The sequence below is a fragment of the Pezoporus flaviventris genome, unplaced genomic scaffold (assembly GCF_033815535.1).
Source record: "Pezoporus flaviventris isolate CSIRO_AGI_PZ_B2104156 unplaced genomic scaffold, CSIRO_AGI_Pfla_v1 ptg000001l, whole genome shotgun sequence".
Lineage (NCBI taxonomy): Eukaryota > Metazoa > Chordata > Aves > Psittaciformes > Psittacidae > Pezoporus > Pezoporus flaviventris.
In genome coordinates, this window is record NW_026892549.1 from 11798999 (window position 1) to 11826742 (window position 27744).

General features: G+C 37.5%; 1 protein-coding gene across 1 annotated transcript in view; it reads right to left on the reverse strand.

Annotated features, from left to right (window-relative positions):
• LRP1B (LDL receptor related protein 1B) overlaps positions 1 to 27744 on the reverse strand; it is a 794792-nt gene that overhangs the window by 138385 nt on the left and 628663 nt on the right. The window contains exons 42-48 of the mRNA XM_061444942.1: positions 26717 to 26921; positions 12318 to 12510; positions 11731 to 11856; positions 6275 to 6403; positions 3758 to 3877; positions 2588 to 2701; positions 2244 to 2393 (exon numbers count right to left, since the gene is read on the reverse strand). Of these exons, the coding sequence (XP_061300926.1) occupies positions 2244 to 2393; positions 2588 to 2701; positions 3758 to 3877; positions 6275 to 6403; positions 11731 to 11856; positions 12318 to 12510; positions 26717 to 26921 (1037 nt within the window). The remainder of the gene's footprint in view (positions 1 to 2243; positions 2394 to 2587; positions 2702 to 3757; positions 3878 to 6274; positions 6404 to 11730; positions 11857 to 12317; positions 12511 to 26716; positions 26922 to 27744) is intronic.

Consider the following 27744-nt stretch of genomic DNA (forward strand, 5'->3'; position numbering starts at 1 on the left):
CTGGACAGGCTGGAGAGTTGGTCAGGGAATAACTTGATGAAATATAACAATGGAAAGTGTAGAGTCCTGCATCTGGGCAGGAACAACCCCAGGTTCCAGTATAGGTTGGGAAACGACCTGTTAGAGAGCAGTGTAGGGGAGAGGGACCTGGGGGTCCTAGTGGACGACAGGATGACCATGAGCCAACACTGTGCCCTTGTGGCTAAGAAGGCCAATGGCATCCTGGGGTGTATTAGAAGGGGGGTGGTTAGTAGGTCGAGAGAGGTCCTCCTTCCCCTCTACTCTGCCCTGGTGAGACCCCATCTGGAATATTGTGTCCAGTTCTGGGCCCCTCAGTTCAAGAAGGACAGGGAGCTCCTGGAGAGAGTCCAGCGAAGGGCAACAAAGATGATTAGGGGAGTGGAGCATCTCCCTTATGAGGAAAGACTGAGGGAGCTGGGTCTCTATAGTTTGGAGAAGAGGAGACTGAGGGGTGACCTTATAAGTGTCTATAAATATATAAAGGGGGAGTGTCACGAGGATGGAGCCAGGCTCTGCTCAGTGGCAAACAATGATAGGACAAAGGGTAATGGGTAGAAACTGGAACACAAGAGGTTCCACTTAAACTTGAGAAGAAACTTCTTCTCAGTGAGGGTGACAGAACACTGGACCAGGCTGCCCAGGGAGGTTGTGGAGTCTCCTTCCCTGGAGACATTCAAAGCCCGCCTGGACACATTCCTGTGTAACATTATCTAGGTGTTCCTGCTCCGGCAGGGGGATTGGTCTAGATGATCTTTCGAGGTCCCTTCCAATCTCTAGCATACTGTGATACTGTGTGTGATAAAGTTGCCACAAAATATATGAGAATAGTAATAGAATGTCCTGGTGACACAATGGGATTATCACACAATAAAACCAGGATACTAAATGGGAATAATCATGGAATCACAGAATGGCTGGGGTTGCAATCAGATGGCATTAGTTACTTGGCAAAAATTGGATGAAGAATTCAAGAACATAAAAAGGAAAGTTTTATTTTACAAACTAGTAACATTTATTAATTAGTAAATATTTATTTTTACAAATACGAATCCTTAGAAAAAAGAGAGGTACTCGTCACAGGAGGACACTTAGAAACTAGCATGAGTCAATTTAGTGTTAGGTGTCCCTGCCCATGGCAGGGGGGTTGGAACTAGATGATCTTAAGGTCCTTTCCAACCCTAACTATTCTATGATAATTACGAAAAAAAACCATAAAGAATTAAAATGTGTTTTCACAGACAGAAAGCAAAAAAAAAAAGACTTCATCTGTCTGCTATACTGGGTACTCATCTGGATATTCAAGAGAGATGCACACTGACATGATTAAGATGATGCAGAATGATAGACCTATATTGAAAGCAGGAATTCTAAAATACCTTGGCTTATTTGCCACTGCAAGTAAAAATTATGGATATGACTACTGAAGGACTACAAGGTCTTCCTCAGCCTAAGAACAGATATAATCCAGGAGATGTGTAGACTAGAAATTAACGAATGAGGTTCTGGAATATGATAGTAACAGGAATATTATGAACAAAAAATAATACTGATTTATTTTATAAATTTTTCTTTAAAAGTTCAAGGTGCAGTAGAGGAGGTACAGGCTTGATGTCCCCGGAGTTTCATTAGTGCACTGTCTTCAGTTTGATGAGAATTTACTAGGATGGGCCTAATCCTACAAACATATATCAAGAAACCTGTGTTCATTAAATTATTCTCTCTCTAAATACAATTTCTTGTTTATTTACTTACAGTTATGTTTACATATTGCACTTAACATTCTCAAATGAGAGGTTCTGGATAATGAAGGAGCAATCCTATGCCATCCTTCACTGCTTAATATGAAATACAAAATAAATCACCTTAGTGCTGGGATGGGGACTCAAGTGTACCACAGTTGCTTTGTACTGGCTGAAGACCAGAACTAGCACAAAAGCAATACCTCTGGATTCTACCCTGGCAGCCTATCCTAAGTACCTCAACAAATTAAAAGAGAAAGTAAAAAAATAAGCAAGAAAGCTACCAAAGCAGTAGCTAATAAAAGTTCCTGAGTGATTGTGCTGATGCTTGATGAGCTTGATATTGTAATGATTAATGTTTTATTTAAATAAAAATGGTTAATGACAGCCCTAACCTGGATGAAATAGAAAGCTAGACCAGAAATATAGCAATATATTAAAAAAAAAGTAAATTTTTTTTTTCTTATTTTTTTTCACAATTACCTGGGCATTTTAGTTCATCTGTATAATCTCCACAGTCATTAGATCCATCACATATCCATTCTGGCAGTATACAAAGTGATGTTGAATTACAGCTAATAAATCCTGAAGATTTTATTCCAAGTTTATAGAAGTAAGCACAGCTTGTATTACCTGTAAAGAGAAGTAAATTACTTTATCACACGTAATACAGATTGAGAGCAGCATAGTTTGGTTTTCAGGTTTAACTTGAGTTTGTGCAAAGCATGATGCTGCTGGTACCCAACTAGTAATGACTGAATTAACTGCTCTATAACAAGGAATAACCATGTACCAGATGCTCTGAAGGAGCTCAAAAACAAACTTACTACAGTTCTTTTCATCTGAAGCATCTGCACAGTCAATGATCTGGTTGCACTGTGCTGATTTTCCAATGCAAACCCCATCCGCACAACGGAATTCTGTTGAGGCACATGTTGAATCTGCAACATATGGTTAGAAAAGATGTAAATTTGTGTACTAAACAGACTCCTCAGATGCATAGTATCTGTACTATTTTTAAACCTTCTACCTTTGCATGAGGAATTCAGAACACACTGTATCTGCCATACCTAAAAACTCAGCAGCAATATAAGGTCTAATAAACCTGAAAGCATAAGTTCTGGTTTGTTTTTTTTTGGTGTTTTTTGTTTGTTTGTTTGTTTGTTTGTTTTTTCACCTAAATGTCTCTCTTTTGATATTTCAACTCAATTTGAGATAGTTCTCAGGAAGGAAGAAGCACTTCAGGACCATCTATGAATTAGATCTCTTTCATGTAACATCAGGTTGAAGTTTTTGCCTGTGTGCTTTTTCCTCTACTCATATTCAGCTAAATGATTAAAACCCATGAGGTGCTTTCAAAAAATTGCTGGTTACTACAGCTACATAGATTTTATCTATATATTGTGGAATACTTTCCCCTCCAATCCTTCTGAACTGTAACTAAGGGTTTGTGTAGTCTGCTAGCTAGTTTTTATTCATTAGCTGATGAACAGCTGATGAAACAGCTGATGAACAGCTCATGTTTTAAGACATAAAAAGCAAAACCAATTCTGATATAAAAATAACAATTCTACTAGGTTTTGCAAAGGACACGGATGTTGTCATATATCTGAGAAGCAAAGAAATAGAACGCTGGTTATTTTAAAGAAACAGTGCAGCAGACAGAGAAGAAATCACTCATCTTTCAACTCTTCTGTCTGCAGTAAAGATATTCTTCTCATTTATTACTTCATAAAACAAGCAGCAACTGTATTTCCATAGCCAAACCCACTCTCTGTCTGAAGGACTGCAGGTGTAAACCAAAATCAATCTTCTCATCAATCGCAACATATGCTTTTCCAAACATATTAATGTGCACCTGCTTGTTTCTGAATTATAACAAAACAAATCCCTGTAATATCAATAAAGTTCTATGAATTTTCTAGCTAATTCCATTTACATACTAAGTATTTACAGAAAAATAATCTGAAATCACTTTGGAAGTAAATGCCATTTACCTTTACAGTCAAATTCATCAGAATTGTCACCACAATCATTTACACCATCACATACTTTGTTACTTGAAACACAGCGACGATTAGAACATGGCTTGAAACCCTTCTGACAGCCTCTGTTTTCTGTTAAGTACAAGCACATAATTTCATTTAGATACTTGACCTCTAATAAAAATAGCCTTACATTACAACCAGACAAACATTCCATAAAAACATTTTATATGAAAATGCATTTGAAGATACAGGAAAAAAAACAGATATTGTTCACTTACTGTCCAGCGGAATTTGAAGTGATAAACAGATAAAGAATAATAAATAAAAGCACAAAAAATGACAAAAAAAATAAAAAGGGAAGCCTAATTCTCAGTTTTCATAATCTCATGGTATAAAAAGTCCATGTGCTTTAAATCCATCTATTTTGACACACTTTTTTCAGGCATGTGACAATGTTTGAATATAGCACCAGCAATACTATCATATACAATGAAACACAGCGAATTTGCCCAAATTGGGAATAAATGGAGAGTAAAATAACAAACTATTAGCAGAAAAGTTTCTGGATTTCTGAATACCAACACTGCAAGCTATCTGCTCAAGTAGGGAAACTATTGAAGAATGTTGAATGTTACAAATATAGATATGCTGAAAATTTAGGAATGATTTACTAAACCCCCAACCATTGTAGAAATGATGCCACAATAATGAATAAATAATGTTCACTGAATTAGTTAATAATGAGTCCACCATCCTGTACTTCGATTCAGAAAAAGAGGTACTGTATATGACCTAGTACATGACAGAACCACAGCTCTTTCTACTCTGGGGGGTTTGGAACTAGATGATCTTTAAGGTTCCTTCCAATCCAAAGCATTGTATGATTCTATGAAAATGTACCCTGTCACTCTACAAATTAATATAAAGTTCTTCATAAACTTATGTGGCAAATCCACAGAAAAACAAATGTTGGATCTCACGTATTTTTTCCGTATTGTAGAATAAAGCATAAAAAGATATAGTAGCTCAGTTAACCTCTGACTACTGACATATAAAATAGCTTCTCTCTATTCCTTCAACTTACTCCCTCCTGACAAAGTAAAAGAAACTATATGAAACCTTAATCCTTTTTCCATTGACTATGAATGAAATAAATGACTAAAATTAGAGACAAAGAGGCTTAATCCATATTAAAAAAAACTGAACTTTTTGCTGGCGTTGGTTTTTGTGTGAGTTTTTTTGATGTGCGTGTTTGGATTTTTTTAATCACTTCTTATGTCTAAGAAATATGCGTACTTAAATACAAATACATCGACACATCCTTAGTAAGAAAACCTTTGAAGGAATTCACAGACCTAAATCATTTACTTTTCAGTGTTTTGAAGCTGTCACTTGCAATTCAAGGGCCACACCCCTTCCTGGTTAACTAACAATATTTTGTATTATCCAGATTCTTATTTCCTTGTCTGTTTTGTTTTCAGATTCAAACAAACAAATCTCCTTAGTTTCCTACACGTAGATGATCTGATCGAATGTTAGTTAGTTTTATATGACACCATCAAAGCTGTTATTACAAAGAAGTCTGACATAGGACACAGGTCATAGCATCAGCTGCTATGCTCAAATTGGTGGTGTTTCTTTTTTTTTAAGGGAAAAAAAAAGCCAAAATAAACAATACCAAGAAGAAAGCTATTCTGCTTCTTTTTCCACTATCAGCCTACTATTAAAATGTCAGAGGTGACCTTCAGGAATTAAAGCAGATATTTTCATAAAACTACAGAGGTGTCAGGTATAAACATATTGGGTGGGTTTGAAATTATATGAAATTGTTCATATGGGAAACAGAAGAGATAGGAAAATTATTAGGAAAATTATTTGAACAGTAGTGTTTTAGACCCTGAGACAGGCAAACTCAATTGGACACAAAAAAAAAAATGGAAGTGATTCAGTGATTACTAGGGAATAAAGAAACCCCAAACCTGATGAGGACATGAGTCCTTGTGAAATTTATGAAAATAATGAGAAGACAAACTTGTGTCAAACTTGTTGCAAGATGCAAACTGATTGGTATGAAGAATAATGATACTATAAACTTAACCAGAAAATTGGTTGGAAAGATTACACAGGCATTTTTTGTATAATACTTCTATTTTAGTGCTTTCTATTCCCAGATAAAATTTCTTTAAATACAGAAAAATTATTTGAATATGCTATATTAAAATTGAAAATACTCTCATTTTCATCCTTGAAAAAGCAGCTAGCTGTGTTTTTCCTTATTTTTGGTTTTAGAGACATTTTAGATGTTTTTTACTCAATGTAAGTCATCTAGTGCATGAAGTCTGCAAGAAAACTATGTTCAGATATAAGTAATTCTAGCCATATAACATGAAGGGTTTTCTTAATGTGCGAGTTGGCATTTTCTTCTTGTGAATCTTTGAGCAGTTGGCATGAATAAGTAGATAAGTAACAGAGTAACTAAGATAAGCATGTGAAGAACGTGAAGGTGAAACATCTGGAAATACTTACCACAGTAGAAAAGTTTCTCATCAGACTTGTCCTTACAATGAGCAGTGCCATCACAAGTCAACTGATAATCAATGCATTCACCATTTCCACATTCAAACTCTGAATAAATGTTGCATGTAGAATTTTTTGCTAAAAATAAAACACATTAAAATGTAATTTTAGTAGCTTTTACACGTAGTGAAAACAAGAAAGTGTTGGCTACATTTAAAATATCTCCTACAAAGTTTTTGATAACCTAAATACTAAAAAAAACCCCACCATGGCATCAGAACTTAAAAGCGTCTACACAGTGGTGGTCTGCAAGACTTCTCCGTAAATTTACTGATATTATATAGGATTGAGTATAGACATGTAAGTAGAAAACTGCTTTCAGAAATTTTATGTTGAATTCCAAACCGAGGTAAGACAGAGTCTGTAAAAGAAAAATACATAGCCAAATATCCATGAAGGAACATGTAGTAAAGCAACTTGAAGGCAGTGATTCTGATAAGATGATGACTTTCATAGAACCATAGAATGGTTTGGATTTGAAGGGACGTTCTAGATCACATATTTACAACCCTCCTGTCATCAGCAAGGACAGCTTCCATTAGACCAAGCTGCTCAAAGCCCCATCCAACCCAGCCTTGAACACTTCTAGGATAGGGCAGCCACAGTTTCTCTAGACAACTTGTGCCAGTGTCTCACCACTCTCACAGTGAAGAATTCCTTCCTTGTATCTAATCTAAATCTACTCTCTTTCAATTTAAAGCCATTACCCCTTGTCCCATCCCTACCTGCCCTTGTAAAAAATCCCTCTCCAGCTTTCTTGTAAGCCCCTTTAGGTGCTGGATGTTTGCTCTAAGGCATCTCTGCAGCTTTCTCTTCTCCAGGCTGAATGAATGACACTGTAACTACTGTCCTCAGCTACCCTCTGCCCACACATGCTTTTCCACAACCCCAGCTTCTATGCAACTGTCTCTTAACATGTGTCTAAAAATAATCTCTTCAAATAGCACATCCAAAAGAAAGAACCAAACACCATTACCTAGCAGTTAATCTGAACTCTCGACTTTGCTCTGTGGCACTGTGCAGATACTCAATATGTACACAGGTACTGGCATTACTGTAGTACATCCAAAGTTGAAGATACAGCCTAACACCCAATGAAGAAAACCTGCTGTTTCTACTTTACTTATTTCTTTTATATATTAAAAAAAAAAAAAAATTGAATTGGTAATTTTTGTGTTCTCTCCTTCTCAGGGCAAATGTTATACCTATTATTTTAGAAGAGAATAAGATGTACATTTAAAATTTTAACTTCTGCTTTTTCTTGCATGTGGATTTTCTTTTAGTTCAGTTAGAAACTAGGAAAGTATCACAAAATTGACACATAATACTAGGCGTATTTGTTTCATGTGTATGGTTCTAAACAAAATATCAAACTTGAGAGAAAAGACAAGTATATACAACTCAGGAGAAAGAACAGGGAAACGATACCTAATAATTACACTTTTTTTCTTGTTTCCATTATAATTACTTCAGCACAAATTCAGGAAGAACCAATGTCCACTATATGCAACAAGCTAATATAAACTGAAAACACTTCTCAATTTGATGAAGTAAAATATAAAAGAACTGCTGAAAGTATAGATTCTGGACAAGGGGAGGTCTGATCTTGTATATGATTTATACAGCCCTTTAAATTTTAATCTAATTTATCACAGCAATTAGTTTTCTCTCTTTCCCCCCATTTTTTAAGCATTTTAAGAACTTTGATCTTGTTAAAAGTCATTCTCAATTACTGTTTTAGTTTATATCTTGTTCAGTATCTTAGATTGCAATCTTTAGAGTAAGGTGGGGGAAAAAAAAGTATGTATAGTATAATCTTTCCTCAGTTAAAGTCTAACTGGAAACCACTGTAGGATTGCTTCAAACCCCAACTTTCAAGGTAAAAAAAACTGGTGAGATAAAGCTCTTTAATTAAGATTCAACTTCAGTCACTCATCTGTTATAGCCCTAACCAGACTCAATGAATGCATGTAGATACTTTTATCTATCTCAGTAGTAATTATGATAGGTATGCAAAGATTGTTAACTGTCACTAAGAAAGCAGTATCCTGCTACCATAATAGCAGTGATGTTTAACTCTTTTGGGATGCCAGGAGCCATCGTTCTCTCCCACCTCCAAACAAACCAGGACATGGCATTCATGCAACAATTTTAAATCATTACACAAAATTGACAACGTCCATTACAATGAGGATCAGTGAAAGATCTGTCTTCTTACTACTCCAGATATTAAGAATTCCAACTCCTCTTTGTATTTTCTCCAATTCTAATTAATCCAGGGAACTGAAATTTCCATGATGCAAATACCTGAACCAAGCACTGAAAACTTTTAACCTGCTACAATTTGATCTCTTCTTTATCAGCAAATGAGGTTTCTGCTCTCCTGTGAGGCAGTAAAAAAATGCTAACTGATCCCACAGGATCAAGTGCAAACTGGTAGGCAATGGAACTTATAGAAATTATCTAGCTCCATCTGAATGATCAAAATCAATAAAACTTAGCAATATGGGAGGTGAAATAGGTGATTGTAAAATTCCATCTGCAGGAAGCAGAAACATTTGTCTCTAGATGAAAATATCTTTTTCTGACTTTGTGAAGTCTTATTTATCTTTAAATCATTAACAATCAGATTCCTGTCCATACAAGCTCAATTGATCACTGGATTCTGTTACTAGACTAAAAGTGTGCTACTCTGAAAGTGCTATAGTTTAAATTGAAATCTTTATCACTGCAAATAATTTTTAAAATTCATTGTCTCAATTATACAACAAGACAAAGCAGTTGTAACACAGGTTAGTTATACATTACTTTACTACTGCATCTCAACTCTAGATCAGCTCTACATTCCCTGGTCTAAAGGATAAGAGTTTAAACCCTCATACTTCCATATATTCAGTTACAGAACGAGGTCCTCCTCTGAAATCTCAGTGGCCTTATAATGCACTATGTAAATACTCAACAAATAACAACATGTATGTGTGAGCCAAAGGTAAAGTTGCAGGCGGAACTATGAAGTGCGTGAAAGCATAGAAGAGAACCTTGGCAATTCACAAATTTGTTTAGGACATGTTGGTAGCTTCTGCATGATTACACTGATTAGGCATATGAATATGATATAAATGCATATATGATATGACATATGATATGCATTATGAATATGCATAATTAATGTATGCATCTGGTTTCACTTAATATCAATATTTTAGGAAACTGAGTAAAAGGCAAAGCTATGGATCAAAATAAAGTCTTATACATGATAACCAAGCAACTAGCCTGGTAAGGTATAAAACTAATTACAGGCTCCTCAGAGTTGTGTAGCTGAGCTGCCAAGCCTAAGAATCAGATTCTAAAGGACTGGGGTCCAGTCCTAAGGATGCCTGCAGCCAATTTAAAATAATGCCAGTACTTAAGGTGTATTTCTGCCCTTTACCTCATTGCAGTCTTCCCACTAGTTCTCTGTAACTGGCTCTACTGATCTTAGAATCATAGAGTCATGGAACAGTTAGGATTGGAAAGGACCTTAAGATCATCTACTTCCAACCCCCCTGCCATGGGCAGGGACACCTCACACTAAACCATGTCACCCAAGGCTCTGTCCAACCTGCCCTTGAACACCACCAGGGATGGAGGATTAACAATTTCCGTGGGCAAAATCTTGCAGCATCAAGCTGAATAAGCTCTGCTCAAGGATCCAACCAAAACTGGGTCTAAAGCCCCTCAAAATCTAATTCCCAGTCAAAAAAAATCAGTAGTCATCTTTGAGTTACACAACTGTTACTGCTGATAAAAGGCATATGATGGGAGGAAGAAAAAGACAGAAGCACATTTCTTGCTCTTCTTCAACTGATCAATAAACAACAGTATTTTGTCCTGTTATGAGAATACTGATATGAAAATACTATTGACTCAGATATACCAGGAAAGCCTAGTAACATTCTAGCATGAAAAATATCAGTGGCATGACCAAAATAAAATCTGTTAGCAAAGAAGCAGGCTAGCAAAATAACCAGCATGTCAATGAAGAACTACATCTCTTCATATCCCACATCAACACAGTTCTCCACATACAGACCAGAGTTTTAAAAGCAACTCTGTATTGGTAGAAGAGAAACCACTTGTTAGGCTGCAGGAGCGACAGACTGCAACACAAGAGTCTGAAGCAGGTAAACTGTCTACACTTCCTGCTAAATCATATCCAAAACTTAAACGTAATCTTTTGTTGAATACTGTAGTGTCTCTCTACTGTTATGATAAAACTTTGATTTAGAGAAATCAGGTGGATCAAAGCTATGAAAATGAAGCAGCAGAACAGGCATACTTGGCAAATAAATACTGAAGTTGAAAACTTGATCCAAGAGTTCAGATTTCTGCCCCACAGAGGTAAAGGTCCAATTAACCCCTGGAATTCGGAAGGGGTCTCTAACTTTGACAGAAGAGCTATAATACAGTGACATTAACCAAGGCATAAGGAACCATGTTTCCTTCCCCGCCCCCCCCCCCCCCCCCCCCCAGCTTTTTTCTTCATTAAAAATCCAGCCAGCTACACTAATTGAGGGGAGAAGCACAGTCATATTCCACGTTATGAATGTGGGTTATGCATAGGGAAACCGTGCAAAGCTTTCCAGTGAATTGACTCATGCTAAGGTACAGCATTAGCAAAGTGAGACTTTTTCCAGACTATTAGAAAAGCTGAAAGAGTGCAGAGTGTGTACATATATTGCACCCTTCCAAATTATTAGCACATGCTTCATGTTCATAAACTTCAGTTCTGCACAAAGACAGTGTGATCTAAGGAAGCTGAAATGGATGACCATGTATTCTTATTTTCTTCCTCACGTACTGAGACACTGGTTCAGAAGAAGCCTGAGAAGATACGAAGAGAACTTGAAACAGTGTAATGCAGAACATTCTCCAACAACACCAGTCTCAAGGAGTCTGCCATCTTAAAGTGATACATTTCCCCATTGCTAACTCACAATTCTGTATGATTAAATACAACAGCTGGTTAGTAAGTCAAAATACTTTCACATGTCTAAGGACAAGAAATGAAAATAATTGTACTTAACAGAAACAAACTGCAAACAGGAAATGGTGAGCAGAACACAACTACTCAAACTAGAATTTAAGGAGATTATTAACATATTTACCCTCAATTAAGAATTTATAATAAGTAGATACTTATGAATGTATTTTTACTCCCAAAGTAAATTTAAGTACCAATGCTTTTTACCCCAAAAGCCTTGTAAGACATAAAACAGTAAAAAGCCTCATACATGATGAATTGCCAGATCCATTTTTACAGTATATAGATGAAAAAAATTAATGGCTTGGGCCAATTGTCTTTGCTTATGATAGCCGAGTGTATCACACCATAGAAAAACATGGTGTCAGCTAGTATTACTTACTCACACATCTGTTATCATCTATCAGTATTCTATCCCCTCTACATGAGCAGTTTACTCGTCCGTCAGGAGTCAGAAGGCATAAATCATGACAACCTCCATTCATTAGTGCACAAGGAGATAACTCACCTGAAAAAAAAATGATAAAAGATGAAGTCTGCTTTATTAAATTTCCTTCAGTGGCCAATGTCTTTCAGAAAGCAAAGATTGACATAGCTCAGATTTATGGGCAACTGATTCAAGTTTTATCAGTCAGATGAAAATGCTTCAGATACTAGCATACTAAAGATAAACAATGGAGTTACTCTAATCTAATAATTTAAAACCCCCAAAACATTCAAAACTGCTGATATTTGACAGGAAATTATTTGACTCCTATCAAATGAGAGCAATGTCCACAGCAGAAAATGGTCATTCCATAACATTTACTTGGGGAAGAGGTTATAGACAATCTTTTGTTAACAGTTCCTACAACAAAAAGCATTTATGAAAAACCATGAAATGTGTTAACTTGGTTAAAATTAAGTAAAATTCTTGAAACAAATTATACTGGAATTAACAAAATAACATTATCTTGCTTTGTAACTTACAACTGTTAGTATCATTGGCAACAGCAATAATGCCCATTGGCTGATGTGGGATATCAGAACGAAGAACTTTTGTATCTCCTCCTGTATATTTATTGGAACGGAGAATAGCTCTCCTCACTCCATCTGACCAGAAGATATAATCATCATATACAGCCAGGCTGAGAAAAGTCCCTGGTCCAGATTTAACAATTACCTAAAATACATAAGTACAAAAGAGAAACATGAGAAGGAATGTTGTTGCTGAACAAGAAGTTTTAAAAGTACAAACTGACTCAAATAACTTCATAGTTCCAGACAAAACACTTAATTCTACTGTACTTACAGGACCTGAAAAAATGAAATAGGTGCACTTAAAGTGCGTGAAAAGGATGCTACATGAGTCCAAACATTAGAAATCCAGGCAGCTGTCTCTGAATTAAAAAAAGAAAAACAAAAATCACAGTTTATCTAAATGTGCCTGTAAAAATACCCACTCAACACACTACGTGTTGTTGTGGTTTAAGCCCAGCCGGCAACTCAGAACCATGCAGTCGCTCGCTCGCTCACCCCACTTCTTCCTCCCCCTGCTCCCAGAGGGATGGGGAGAATTAAAAGAATGTAACTCCCATGGGTTGAGATAAGAACAGTCCAGTAACTAAGGTATAACACAAATCACTGCTGCTACCACCAATAATAATTATGATAAGGGAAATAACGAGGGAAGAGAATACAACTGCTCACCACCCGCCAACCGATACCCAGCCCAACCTGAGCAGCAATCTGCCCCTTCCAGGTTACTCCCTCCTAAAATCAAATCCTCTTGAGGTACACATCGGACTTCCCCATCTTCCTGTATTACCCACCAAGTATATCTGGGTCCCTGAGCAAAAGCAAGTGAGTTTGCCTTTACCTGAAGCAGGAATAACCCAGACTGTCTTCCCCAGCAAATTCTTTATGTTCATCACACAAACTTTACCCGTTTCTACCGTATGTAAAAGTTCTGATTGGGCCAGGCCAGCCCTGCACGCAGATCCTCTGGTGTTGACTAAGCAGGTGGCTTTTGGTGAATGTATATCCCAATGTTCAAAAGTTCCCCCAGCCGGTTTAAACCCAGCTGGTAACTCAGAACCATGCAGCCACTTGCTCAATCTCCCTGTTCTCCCTCCCTGCACTCCTGGAGGGATAGTGAGGAGAACTGAAAGAATGTAACTCCCATGAGCTGAGATAAGAACAGTCCAGTAACTAAGGTATAACACAAATCACTGCTGCTACCACCAATAATAATAATGGTAAGGGAAATAACAAGGGAAGAGAATACAACTGCTCACCACCCGTCAACCGATACCCAGCCCAACCTGAGCAGCAATCTGGCCCTTCCAGGTAACTGCGCCTAGTTTATATACTGGGCATGACATTCTGTGGTACAGAATACCCCTTTAGTTACTTTGGGTCAGGTGTCCTGTCTCTGCTTCCTCCTGGCTTCCCCTCCTCCCTGGCAGAGCATGAGACTCAGAAAGTCTTTGATTAGAGTAAATATTACTGAGCAACAACTAAAAACATCGGTGTTATCAGCATTGTTCCCAGGCGGAAAGTCAAAAACACAGCACAGCACACACCACTAAGAAGCAGAAAAGACAAATGCTACTGCTGAACCCAGGACACCTGCTTAATATTTCAAACGGAAAAGAGAAGAAGAGGTACTGTAGCATGGCTGAAAGTCTAAAAATTCTTAGTCTTTATGAATCAAAGCAAAAAGCATGTTTCAGAACTGAAGAGCTTTCACCATATGATCACATTGGAAACTTGAACCCAAGACAACATGTTTTGTGTTGTTTTGTTTTTTAAAACTCCTCAGTCACTATACTAATCATCAGTTTAAAATCTAGAAAGAAAATATTAATTGCAGTTCATTGTGGTAGGGTTTGAAAGCAAACTGCAGAAATACAATTAATCCCAGTCTAAATCACAGCTCTTGTGAAATATTTTCATACATGGTCTGTCCGCGCATCAGAATTAAATATGTAACACATGTACATTCTGAAGAATATAACACTTTTTAGTCAGTTCTATAGTTGAAAAATTAATTTTGGCCAGAGTTACTGAAAGGGGATTATTATTTATCCATTAGATAAATAATGGAAATAAATAATATTCTGAACATATTTATTGCATTGCTTTCTTTCATGTTTCTCTGTGAAAACAGATAATTTATGTATATATATATACAAGGAACAGTTCTGATCCAGACTGGCAAAAAAAAAAAAACCTCTCTATGTATCTAGCTGCTACTTATCATAGGGAAATTGGGATTAAACCAGAAATAATAATAATAATAATAATAATAATAATCTTCCTTTTAACTACCTAACAGAAATCACCCTTTTCATAATCATGGATGCTCAACCTATATCTCACCATGGTTTTCCATCTGCTTTATTTCCTTTATAAATTCACAGAATAGTTAGGGTTGGAAAGGACCTTAAGATCATCTAGTTCCAACCCCCCTGCCATGGGCAGGGACACCTCACACTAAACCATGCCACTCAAGGCTCTGTCCAACCTGGCCTTGAACACCACCAGGGATGGAGCATTCACAGCTTCCCTGGGCAACCCATTCCAGTGCCTCACCACCCTTACAGTAGAGAACTTCTTCCTTATATTCAATCTAAACTACCCCTCTGTAAGTTTTAACCTGTTATCCCTTGTCCTGTCACTACAGTCCCTAATGAGTAGTCCACTCCCAGCATCCCTATAGCCCCCCTTCAGATACTGGAAGGCTGCTATGAGGTCTCCCTAAGGACCTTTATAATAACAATGTGAGTTACTTGAAATATAAAGGATAATTATCTGCATATACACTGAACATCTGATGAATTTGAGCTACTGATGCTGTCTGCACCCATGCATGTAGGTTGCACTGTGCATGCAGAGTGAACTGGTACACTTTTTAGCCTACTTGCAAGTGGATGTTGTGTACCATTTTTTTAAAATGAAAAAATGAGAAAGAAGTAGTAATGGTCAATCCTACATTTAATAAATAAGTGTGTGTTTGGGGGGAGTCTTTCTCTTCATATAGATAATTCACCTAATACATAGGATATGCAAATTCAAGTTTGTGGAATAACAACCCTCCCCCTGCTCCTTTTCCCCTTATGCTTTGGAGATTAAGATGCCTTAGCTCTTCAGTATTCAATACCAAGTAATGCTTCAATGGGAGTTTGTTCACACCTATGCCAGCTCACTGCCCAGGGTATTTCAACAATGCTAACATAAATAATTGTAGTCCAGTGCATGGGAGTGTTTCTGGCCATGTTTAAATTCAGTTATACAGATAAAGTGTCAAAATTACTTATATTAATCAGATAATTATAACAAATTATGCATTACTATGCATATATTTCTGCATATATGAAAAAAGGTCTGACCAGCATATCCCTTTCAGCAAAGATTTTTTCCACTGAAAAATGTACCATGAGGACATTTTCTCTAACCAACCTTTTTCCAAAATTAAAAGTATTAAAAGATTAATGAGAATGTATCAACAACAAAAAGGCCTTTTCTGTAACTGTGCACATTTACTGTAAGACACTTTGTGTACTACACTTTAAAGCCTATGCTATTCACATTCAGACACATTTCTGGAGGAAAAGGAATAAAGTTGATCATGTACGATTCTGAAATTTCTGTACAAAATCTGGCCATGCAGATTATGCAACCCCACATTTTTTTTTCTCCATGATAGTGTGAAATTGCACCAGTTTGAAGGACTTCATTTTTACAGTCGATGCTAAAGATACCGCTATGTTCAGCTTTCTGTGTTCTGCAGCAACGTTGTCATTTTTCTCCAGAAATTCCTTGTTAAAAGCATTCTTTGTTAAAAGAATATAAATTCATTACAGAACTGATCATCATTATTTAACCTTGGGAGATTTGAGATTCAAATAAAGGGTCACAAAAGCTAACATCCAGGAACATTTGTTCACTAGTGCTCCATTCACGGAAGTCTCCTCAATTAAGTTAAGATTAATGTCACTGGCTTTATTCAAGCTTCCAAAACAAAGTGTTCCTATTTCTACTAGCTTTTGGTCACCTTTACAGCCCTTTTAACTTTCTAGAGTTTTTGTTTGTTTGTTTTGCTTGTTTTTTTAAAAAAATCTTGATGGCACAACTAGATGAGCAGAATTAACTGAAATTGAAAGACGATTTCTTTGAAAATCTGTTCACCCTTTGGTTACCTGCCAAATCATGTGGAAGTCCTGAGGATTCAGTGTCAAACAAATTTGCTATGTATCAGACCTGTTCTAAGTCATCTATGTTTCTAAATTTTGCAGTCTGTACAGCATGCATGTCCATTTTCCCAGCAGTGTCTGCAGCTCTGTTCAGAGGTAACTGTAGATTCACCAGCAGGATCATGTAACAAAAATTCAGGTTCTTATTACTGTGACCCTACTGAAATCCTCCCTGGGTGACACCATCTGGCTGGCCCAGGATAGGTACAAAGCACAGAACTTGCATTAAATTATCAGTAAGAAATAGGTTCATAACAATTCTTACCATGACAACATCTAACTTATAAAAAGACATTTTTTAAAGATTTGTTTATAAAGTTAATCCACCAGCTTAAAATATAAAGTTGCTGTCCTGGTTTCAGCTGAGAGTTAACTGTCTTCCTAGTAGCTGGTACAGTACTCTGTTTTGGCTTTAGCCTGAGAACATTGCTAGTAACACAATGGTGTTTTAGTCATTGCTAAGTAGCACTTATGCTGATCAAGGACTTTTCAGTCTCTCATGTTCTGCAGTGAGGAGGGGCACAAGAAGCTGGGAGGAAGCAGAGACAGGACAGCTGACCCAAACTACCCAAAGGGGTATTCCATACCACAGCACGTCATGCCCAGTATATAAACTGGGGGAAGTTACCTGGAAGGAACCGATCACAGCTCGGATCAGGCTCGGTATCGGTCAGCGGGTGGTGAGAAATTGTGTGCTCATCACTTGTGTTTATGGGTTTTTTCCTTTCTCCTTCTAGTTCATATTCTCTCCCCTTGTTATTTCCCTTATCTCTATTATTATTGTATAGTATGATATTAGTATTATATTGTATTTTAGTTATTAAGCTGTTCTTAACTCACAGGTTTTACACTCCTTTGATTGTCCTCCCTATCCCACCCATGGAAGGGAAATTGTGGGTTAAGCGAGCGTTTGTGTGCTACTGAGTTACCTGCTGGGTCTAAACTACAAAAGTTGCTTTTCATTAATTTAGCTCTAACAAATGGCTTATTGATAACACTTCTCTTTCAAAATGATTAATAAATGGGTAGTGGCATCTAATAAAGCTTTTAAATGCTCTTGAAGGGTTCAAATACAAGCAGGGGTCTGCAATAGAACGACAAATCTAGTATAGAAAACTATACTTACAAAGGTTTAAATTAATGGCAATTTAAAGCCAATTCTATAATAAATTATACGAGTACAAAGCAATACCAGTAATCTAAAAGTAACATTTCAGATGAAAATCAGAAATTTCAGTCTGATGGAACTTTCTTATACACAACACCACATTAATCAAAATTAGCTAATGGATTTTATTGTTTCAAATAGAAGACACAGAATAGCATAACATTTATTATTCAGTTATGAATACTGTTTTTAAAAGATTATAGACATCTATGTGTTGCAGAATGACTCTAAGAGCAGGGCCATAGAGCCCTGGAGGCCTGTGCAAGCAAGGCAGGGGGTGGCCCCCACAGGTAACCGGAAACCGGACATGGGAGGAGAATGTGGAGGAAGCTGTGTGGGGCTAACCAATACTGTTGTGCCAAGAAGGAGTGGCTGAATACCACGCCTATATATATGTGAACTGCGTCACAAATAAGGTAGAAGATTGCTTATCACCCATATTGGGTTGGCCTGTCTGCTTCGCCTCGCCGCTTACAAATGGCACCCGAACAGGGACGCGGACTACAGGGCCCCGGTTACTGGGGATCCGGATTACAGGGCCCCGGTTAACTGGGACCCGGATACAGGGCCCTGAATATCAGGGACCCGGAACGGCGAGTGAGCGGCGCCGGCGGCAGCGGCCAGGGAGTGCGGGCAATGCTACTGCAGTGGCGTGACAGACCCAGGTGCTTGGACTAACCGAAAGGAATCCGCCGCTGGGGCGAACCAGACACTGCTGCGTCGGGAGGCCGATCCGGAGACCGAGGGTACAGGACGATCTAGAAGAAGACGATCCGGAAAAGGCCGGCCATGAAAATGGACCGAGAGGTAGCCCTGGACTTATTACAGTGCTTTTTATAAAAGCGGAGAATTGAGCCTGAGACTCTAAAGCAGCTAGCAGGTCTACTGGCTGTAGGGAAGGCTAAGGGACTTTTTGTAGATCCTAATACAGTTTTTGAGGAGAGTAAGTGACGAAAGTTTGATGATAAACTATTTGACTCAATGCTAAATGATGATAAAACGGCAAAGAAACTCGGTAAACCACGGAGAGAAGTAATAAACTGTATAAAAAGGTACAAGGCGGAAAACTGCGGCGGTAGCAACGGAGAAACTAGGAATAGACGTCCCCGGTCGGTTGAAACCAGAGGAAGATTACAACTCGTTTCCCCCACCTTCTTTTTCTCCCCCTCCTTCTTTTTCTCCCCCTCCATCAGAAGGTGCTGCGGAGGAGGTGTAACCCCCTGCTCCCCCACCACCCCAGTTCCGAAAGTAGAGACTTCAAAAAGGACAGAGAAAGTATATTAGAAGGTATACGCACGATAAATGTCAAGGAATCCGAAAGAAAGAGGGCGGTGCCTCGGCGCCGGATCGATTGCGGCCCCACTGTGAAGCACGCAGTAGAAAATAGGGATCATGCGCTAGCGGGAGATTTAAAGGAACTGCGAGCCTCTCCAACCCACTGCGCCCTAGAGTGAAAAAATTTTTAACTCAGTCACGGAGGAGCCAGGTCTGCAGATGGCCACATACCGAACGAGATACATCTGATAAGAAAGACACAGCTGCGAGCAACGGAGACCCCGAGTTCGGCCCAGGATCAGCCCCCGAATCCCCTGAATCCGAGCCAGATTTATATCCTCTGCTTCCAGACTCTGACTCTTTGTCTCCCAGGTCGGTCTGCTCAGACTCACTGGCCCTGGAGACGCCCAGTTGTAACAATGGGCAACCAAGGATGCTTTCAACGGGTAGCTGTTTAACATTTCGGGCATGAAAGGGTCAACGTAAAGGTGCAGTTGCCGGCGGGCATTTATGGTTGCTGCTGAAGCAGGCAGGCCGCTATAGTTGCCGCCCAGCAGGACGGCTTTTACAAAAAAAAAAAAAAAAGGGGGGGGGGGGGGAGAGAGAGTAATGATGCTGCACTTAACCTGTCTAACCTGTCTACTTCTCAAGAACTGAAGAACTGATAACCTGGGGGAGGGGGTATATTTGTGTCCTCCTGCCTACAGGTCCATGGTGACTGCCTGCAAAGTTTGTCAAGCCTTGCCATGAGCTGGACAGACGAATGGAAAAACCCGATGCCTCAGCTACAGGAGCTGACCCAAGCAGAATGAGATAGAGGAAGAGAAAGAACGATTAACTGCAAAACATCACTTGGGGACAACTGAAAAGTAACATCCTGAATATGTGTGCTTGTAAAGTAGCTATTATTAGAGGTGGTGATTTTGTGTATAAAACCACCTGTATTTACTAGCTAGTTGCTAATAAGAAACTGCACCTTGTATTGTAGAGATTTGTCACTTGTAAAAGAGATGTTAGAGCATGGAAATTTGCAGTAGCTGCTAGAAAATGCTAAGGCAAAAGCTAGAAAGATTTTAATACAATGGTAGTGTTATAAAGCAGGTGATGGAACAAATTAAGAGGGGGGGAGAATTCCACTGGTAAGAAATTTCTTTGGCTAGTCCTTCACTGCCATCAGCATCTTCAACATGCTGCTGCACCCTGTAATAGTTACTCTGCTAATGTAAATATGTGTGTGCCTTGCTGTAGTAGCGACTTGTTACTGGATAAAACAAAAGGGGGAAGATGTGGAGACAGTGTTCTCACGGGAGAATGCATAATTGGTACATAAACTTTGAATAGTCCTGAAAGATACAGCAAGGCCATGAGAGGCCCGAAGAAGCTTAAGCAAGCAAGATAAGAGGCTGGAATTCACCAAGTTAATGAGAACTGTGGACTGTTGGCAAGCTTTCAAGGTTGAGTTCTCACACCTGTGTTTAACCACTTATATGTTAGTCATTAAGGGTCTTCAAAACATGTATCCAATCATAATATGTCAAATCACTGTAAGTGCTTCAGCCGGGGCCTTGGCTCAACTAAGCAGACTGGGTTGCTGAGTTGCTAAGCAGACAAATACTACATCGAAGGCAATTCCTGATTTGTTGCTTAAATGTTGACTCTAAGACATGCAACGCTGCAGAACCTTTTGTTGTTGGAACAGGGACATGGATGTGAAGAGTTTGATGGAATGTGTTGTATGAATCTTTCTGGTCATTTTAATTCAATACATGCACAGCTGAAAGTCCTGGCTCAGCTTACCCAGCAACTGCAAGTGAGCAGTGACCTAGGGATAACTAAATGGTTGTCCTCATGAGGCATTACAGGTTGACTTAAAACACTGCTATTTGAAGTACTGCGCTTATGTATCATTGTTAGGTTAATCATCGTAGCTATTAGACTTGCTTATAGTTGTGTGATAAAACAGGTGAACAGAATAACCCACAATGCCTTGCTTGCACAAAGAAAAAGGGGGGAATTGTTGCAGAATGACTCTAAGAGCAGGACCATAGAGTTCTGGAGGACTGTGCAAGCAAGGCAGGGGGTGGCCCCCACAGGTAACCGGAAACCGGACATGGGAGGAGAATGTGGAGGAAGCTGTGGGGGCTAACCAATACTGTTATGCCAAGAAGGAGTGGCTGAATACCACTCCTATATATATGTGAACTGCGTCACAAATAAAGTAGAAGTTTGCTTATCACCCATATTGGGTTGGCCTGTCTGCTTCTCCTCGCCGCTTACATCTATGAAAAAAAAAAAAAAAAAGACACTGTGATACAGGGAATCAGCTGCATAGCCAGGGGAAAAAAATCAAATAATCTAAGTCATAACATTTATGTATTTGATTTACCCACCTTAAGAAATACACTTAAATCACACTCCGTATTTTGCCTTTTATTGATGTTATTGCTTTAGTAAAAAGCAAAAATGCTATCTCTTCCTAGATAAACAAATCTATCAGCCTTGATCTGGAGTATTCAAATTCTGATCTTCCAACACTGTGAAGTTATTGGGAAAAAAATGTTATCTTAACCAGAGGAAAAAAAAAAAAAAAATCAAGTAAGTTTTCCAGTGCCTGAAGGGGCTGACAAGAAAGCTGGAAAGGGACTTTTTACAAGGGCATGTAGGGACAGGAAGGGAGAATGGCTTTAAACTGAAAGAGGGTAATTTAGATTATGTATTAGGAAGAAATACTTCATCATGAGAGTAATAAGACACTGGAACAGGCTGCCCAGAGATGCTGTGGCTGCCCCATCCCTGGCAGTCTTACACGCCAGGTTGGAAGGGGCTGTGAGCAACCTGGTCTAGTGGAAGGTGTCCCTACCCATGACAGGGGGTTGGAACTGGATGATCTTGAGGCACCCTTCAAAACCAAACCATTCTGTGATTTTATGAACAAAATAAATATTTGGGGTGGTGGGTGTGGGTGGTAATTGGAAAGGGAGGTTAGAGACAGAAAACTTGTAACTGGTGAACTTGTGAGATTACCAGTTACCATTCCTTTTGCCACAAAAGAAATTACAATTCACAGTCAACGTTTGTGTTGGATTTTGTGGAAGAACGGTGCCAATACCCTATTAAAAATAATCATGCTTTTTCTTGATTGGTCTGAATAAAGATTGTATTTTCATCATTGTTATACCTTTGATGAATGGATTTTCATTTATTGTTTCTTTCAAAAATACATAATAACTGGATTTGCAATCACACAGCAAGGGATACAAGGGACATACCACATTTACCAAGAATGGTAAAATCCTGTTTCAAGAGAAATGCCCAAGTGCAATGTAACAAAATCAGAAGTGCTTCCTCTTCAACAATTATTTTTTGTTTCTACATGCTAGAAATGAATTTTACATTTCTAATTGTTAATATTTTGCATTACTTATATCTGTTCTGGCTACTTTGCTGATGCTTTGGTGAGTTATTCAGCCACTTCTCAAGGTCACCATGAACACTTTCCAAGAATTGACCAAAATTACTCTGCTGTTCTCAATCATACTTGTACTAAAAATAAATATAATGCCAGGCCTGAAAAGTAATTTTAGATGTCAGCCACAAAGTCATGTTTTTCGTAAATGCACAGTCAAACCTTTAACTTGCATTTCTGAAGAAGAGATCTGATAAAATGTTACTGAAGATAACAGAAGCTGAGAATCAACTTTTAAATTTATTTAATTGCTTAAATATAGAATCCCAACAAAATTAAAACATATAGTCTAGAAATTGAAAATTATAATTACTGGAAGGTTGCAATTACACAAAGGTTATAATTACTGGAATCACCTCTAAAACCATATTGATTTTTAAAATCACACCTACAGGTCCACAAAACCATAACTGAGACCAAAACATTTCAGCCTGAATGTTAGAAAATAACTAGACTTCTATTTCTAGGTTCTCAGTACACAAAATGTTACAGAATACTCAACATTGAAGACGAAAAAAACACCAAGCCAAAACAAAAACAAAACTAACCCCCCCCAAAAAAAGATGCAAAACAAGAAGACACAAAAGAAAAAAAACAACTAACCCAAAACCAAACCACCAAAAAACCAACATACAAAACAAAAAAACAAACCCAAACAAAATAGATTTATTGGAAAATTGGTCATGATTTATTGCAAAAATAAGTTCAAACATTAAATCAGATTTATCTGATGTTGGCTTACTCTGTGTTCAGGAACAAAATGTTATAGTTAAAGCATAAAGCAGATAAAACCAAGTGTGGCCGCAATATTATGTCCAACTAAGTGCAGGAGAAAAACTGAAAGAAAAGGGAAGGGACTGTGAAAAATATAATTACCAGTTGTGTTTTTTAAACAGCAAGATCTGACAGAGCAGAACAAGAAACACAAAAGCAAAAATTCAAAACCAAACAACAACAAAACTGCTTATCTTCTAAGAAATAAAAAAGAACACAACAAAAAAAAATCTTTCAAACTTGAAAGATTACTCCAGCAACCAAATACCAGTATTAAAATACCAGCTTAAGACAAAATCAATAAAATCTTACAGTCCACTTAAAAAAGTCAATTTGATACTGCTGAATTATTTTCTACCCATTCAATGTACTAGATTATTGTGGTGAACAGAATGAAGAAAGGAGCTGCTACCTAGAAGAAAATTAATTGTGTTACCATTAGCATTTCATATTCTACTACACAATTTCTACCTTTCTTAACCTAACTGAAACTAGAAGCAATGAAGCAGATACAGTGAGGAAAAGAGTAATCTGTTTAAACTGGTTTTGAGGGGTGTTTGATGGCAGGACCTTGATGAAACACCCTAAAGAACCTCAGCTCACCAAAACAGTGGAATGACTGTTGCTTGTATTCTCCTAATGTATCTTGTCAATCTGCACAGCATATGAAGAAAAACAACTGTCATGGAAATATTATTTCACTAGATCTAGAATACAATTTCCTGGTTGGATTGTAGCATTAGTAAGCACACATCTCCACGGTGATGAGCAACTCTGCTGAAGCTCTACTAGTAAAGCCAGTACAGTTTCAGTACAAATTTGAATAAAGCAGCCTGGTGTTTGTTTGTTTTTTTCTGGTATGAAAATCCCCATCTAACTAATGCAGAAAAAGTGCCTTCAAAACCCATAAAATGCACACAACTCTGTTTCAAAGATCATAGCACGTGATATATAAGTATTTATTTTTTACAACAGAGTTAGCGGATTCTCCTAAAACATAAATTGGTGTAAGACAACCAGCCATACATAGTACAGCTAAAGCTCCCCAGAAGCCTTCAGAAGATCATGCTGGACTAAGCTTACTGCTTTCAGGAACTTCTTTGTTACTGTAATGGGGAAGAAATAGTAGCAACAGAGAAATAACTTTGTAGGTAGAGATGGTAATGTAGGTAATGTATTTCAGAAAAGCAAATCACTGGAATAAAACTGCATTTATGTAACAATTTATGTTCAAGCTCAAGCTCCAGGAACATAAGAGTGTCTGAACTTGCTTTTAACTTGCAGGCAAACCCAATGAAGTACCAGCCCAAGATCCTACTTGTGAAGGAAACAGAAGTTGCATATGTCTTTCATATAGACATTTTTAATTGACCAATGGACCTTAAATCAATACAGCGGTTTGTCATTTGCAATTATAATAATAAAGATGAATACAAGTGATGAAATTAAGAAAAAAAAATCCTCTAATATACTGTCAATCGTAAAAAACTACAATAAAAGAGAAGACAAAGGACAGAAAGTCAAAGAAGATGATGTCATTATGTATTAGAACTTTCATACTGTGATCGAAGTCCTATAAAGGCAATAGTTAAGAAAGCTGGCAAGTATGAGAAAAACAGGTAATTTCCTCTACCCAAATCTCCTGTACTTGTATTTTAAGATGGCGACAAGCCTCTCAAGAGTCCACTTGAAGAATACTTTTATGTGGTAGACAGAAAACTAATGCACTTTCCAGACACATAATTATTCAGATTAGTCAAGAATAAACACACGTAAGACACACAAGAGAACTGATGAATGAAGCAAGATGCAGAAAAATTTCAAATGACAGAAATTTAAGTTTTTCATTTGAACTAACTACATCCTTTTGTAATTTAATTACGAACTCCAAGCTCATTGCATGCAACCCAGTTAAAACTTCTGATCGCTTTATTCAGTAACATAAGAGACAATTCTGCAAACATTGTTGAGCTGTTATATGGTTCAATATGGATCCGTTACATGTACGTCTAGAACACCATGTGCTGTTATGTTACATTTTCTAACATAAAAATTCAACCGTTAACTGAATGACATACAGATCTAAAAGGTATGAATCATCTGTGAAAGTATGACCCGAATTTAATACTAGTAACTACAGATTTTGTACAGCATTTCAAATCAAGATATAATAACAGATGAAAAGGGGAATTTATGAAAGAAGTAAAAGTAGTTTTTCTATCTCCCAACTGACAAAACAAAATCCCAAAGAAAACCATCAAAGGGCCTTCTGTATGTTATTCTCAGATACACAAGTCGATTTACTGAGCAAAAATCTCAGAAAGTTTATCAATTTTGACAGTGTATATAACCAGAAACTGTAGACGTTGGAATCCATATAGGTGTGGTTTGCCCAGTTTCTGATACAGTTACTGCATCTAAAAACATTGGTGAGCTGTGGTTAATTTATACAAAAAAAAAAAACAACAAAAAGCCAAAGAAATGACGCAAACTATATGCATTGTCATGCTGAGTTTACTTCTGCTGTTACAAGCTTGGCTCTCATATTTTGTTCTGATAAGGAAATATTGCCTAAACAAAGTATGTGGAATTTCTCACGGATAATGCCATTTTCATTTCAGATGCAAATATTTAAAAGCTTTTATACAGTATATGAAGAATTTATTAAAAATTAATAGACATGAAAGCGAGCTGATATACCAGATATTATCTTGTAGACCTGGGAATTGAAAATATGACCCAGAACATGCCCTTCATTCATTTTATCATGCAGTTTGGGAGGTACAAAATCCCTAAAAGACTTCATGAGATATAAGAAATGCAGAGCTAAACATGAAACAGAAACATGAGCAAAGATAAACTGCCTTCAGCATGTTCCAAGCAAAAGGTCGACTTGAGCTAAAACTAATAGAGCACGAGTATTTTGTACTCAAGTAGAGTACAAAAATGTATTATAAGGAAAGAGCAATGGAGTTGAATATATCTGAATGGTTGAATATATCTGAAAATGTACAATCAGAAAAAAAGACTTGTACAGAAGCATTACACAAAAGAAATTCCCGTTTACCCAGATAAGTAGGGCACTGGAAGGAAAATGATAATCCTCCCATGTAAAGCTGAATATTTCTCTACCTTTTCCACTGAAGTTAGCTCTACATTTTTTTCAAGCTGATATTACAGAACATTTAGGACAGTGATGCTTCAGGCTCAATACTAATGCAAACAGATTTCACAATAAGGGTCTGCATCTCCAGAAGGTCATACAGAATCTGGAGTGTGTTGAGCATTACTTGTACTTCAGACGTGTTTCAGTTTTAAATCTCATATACAACTAATAGTAGGAGAAACTTAGCAACCAATGATCTTTCTGTAACATTTTCATTTTAAAGACGCTAAAAACGGCAAACAGATTTACCATGAATATGTTCAGGATTTTTGTTTTACTTACATATCTTTGTGATCCATCATATTCACACCTCTCAATTTTTCCCAAGCTGCCATCTGAAAAGTAAAGTTTCTCCGCCCTATGATCAATGGTAAGTCCATTTGGTGTCAGAATATCTGTACTAATGATAACCTGTGCATTTTTGCCTGAGAGAGTAGATCTCATGATACTTGGGAGCTGCTCATTCCAATTGGTCCAAAACATCAAGCTGTATTAAAATCAAAACAACAAACAAAAACATGAGATACATTTTATCATTTAATTCTCTATGAAATGAGCAACAAAAAAAACCCACATGCCTTTACAGACAATTATAAATGGCATCTATCAATGAAGAAAATGTAATAGCCCAACATCCTAGAAATTATGGCTGCTTCCTAGTTCATTAATTTGCATACATGTACACTTTATTTTTTCTGTTCACAGGCGTGTCAATTATGACCACTAGAGAGAGATACAAACTGTGCAACGATATAAACTTAATTGTGGTAATGTGTATATTAGTAATTTCTAACAGTGAAATTAATCTGCAGCTTTTCCTGTATTAGAAATGTGATACAGACCAAAGGACTTGTAATGCAGAAGGTTGGTAATAGGAAATCAAATCACCTTAATATGCTTCACAGGAGGCTCGATTGGCCCCTTGTTACTGTTAAATAATGGTGGACAAAATGTTACAGAATGAGCTGTGGCTGACATTCATACACTAATCAGAGCCTTCCCATTCTCTCACTGCAATCTCCATCAGTATTTACTTGATTTATTTATGATACCTAGATAAATAGTATTTTACAATAGAGCATAAACTCTTAACTTGCATGAACTGTACATGAAGTCACACAGGGAAATAACCTACTTGACTACAACATTGTACGTTCAACAGTCACATCTTGAAAATAGAGCTTCTAAGTCAGAAATGCAGCCTAGCCTCCCCAAAGGTGGAGAGTTAGCAGAAAAATCAGTTTGCCTTCCCTTTCTTCCAGAACTAACAGAGAAGATTAACTCAGATTTGTAAGGCACTTATTAGAAAG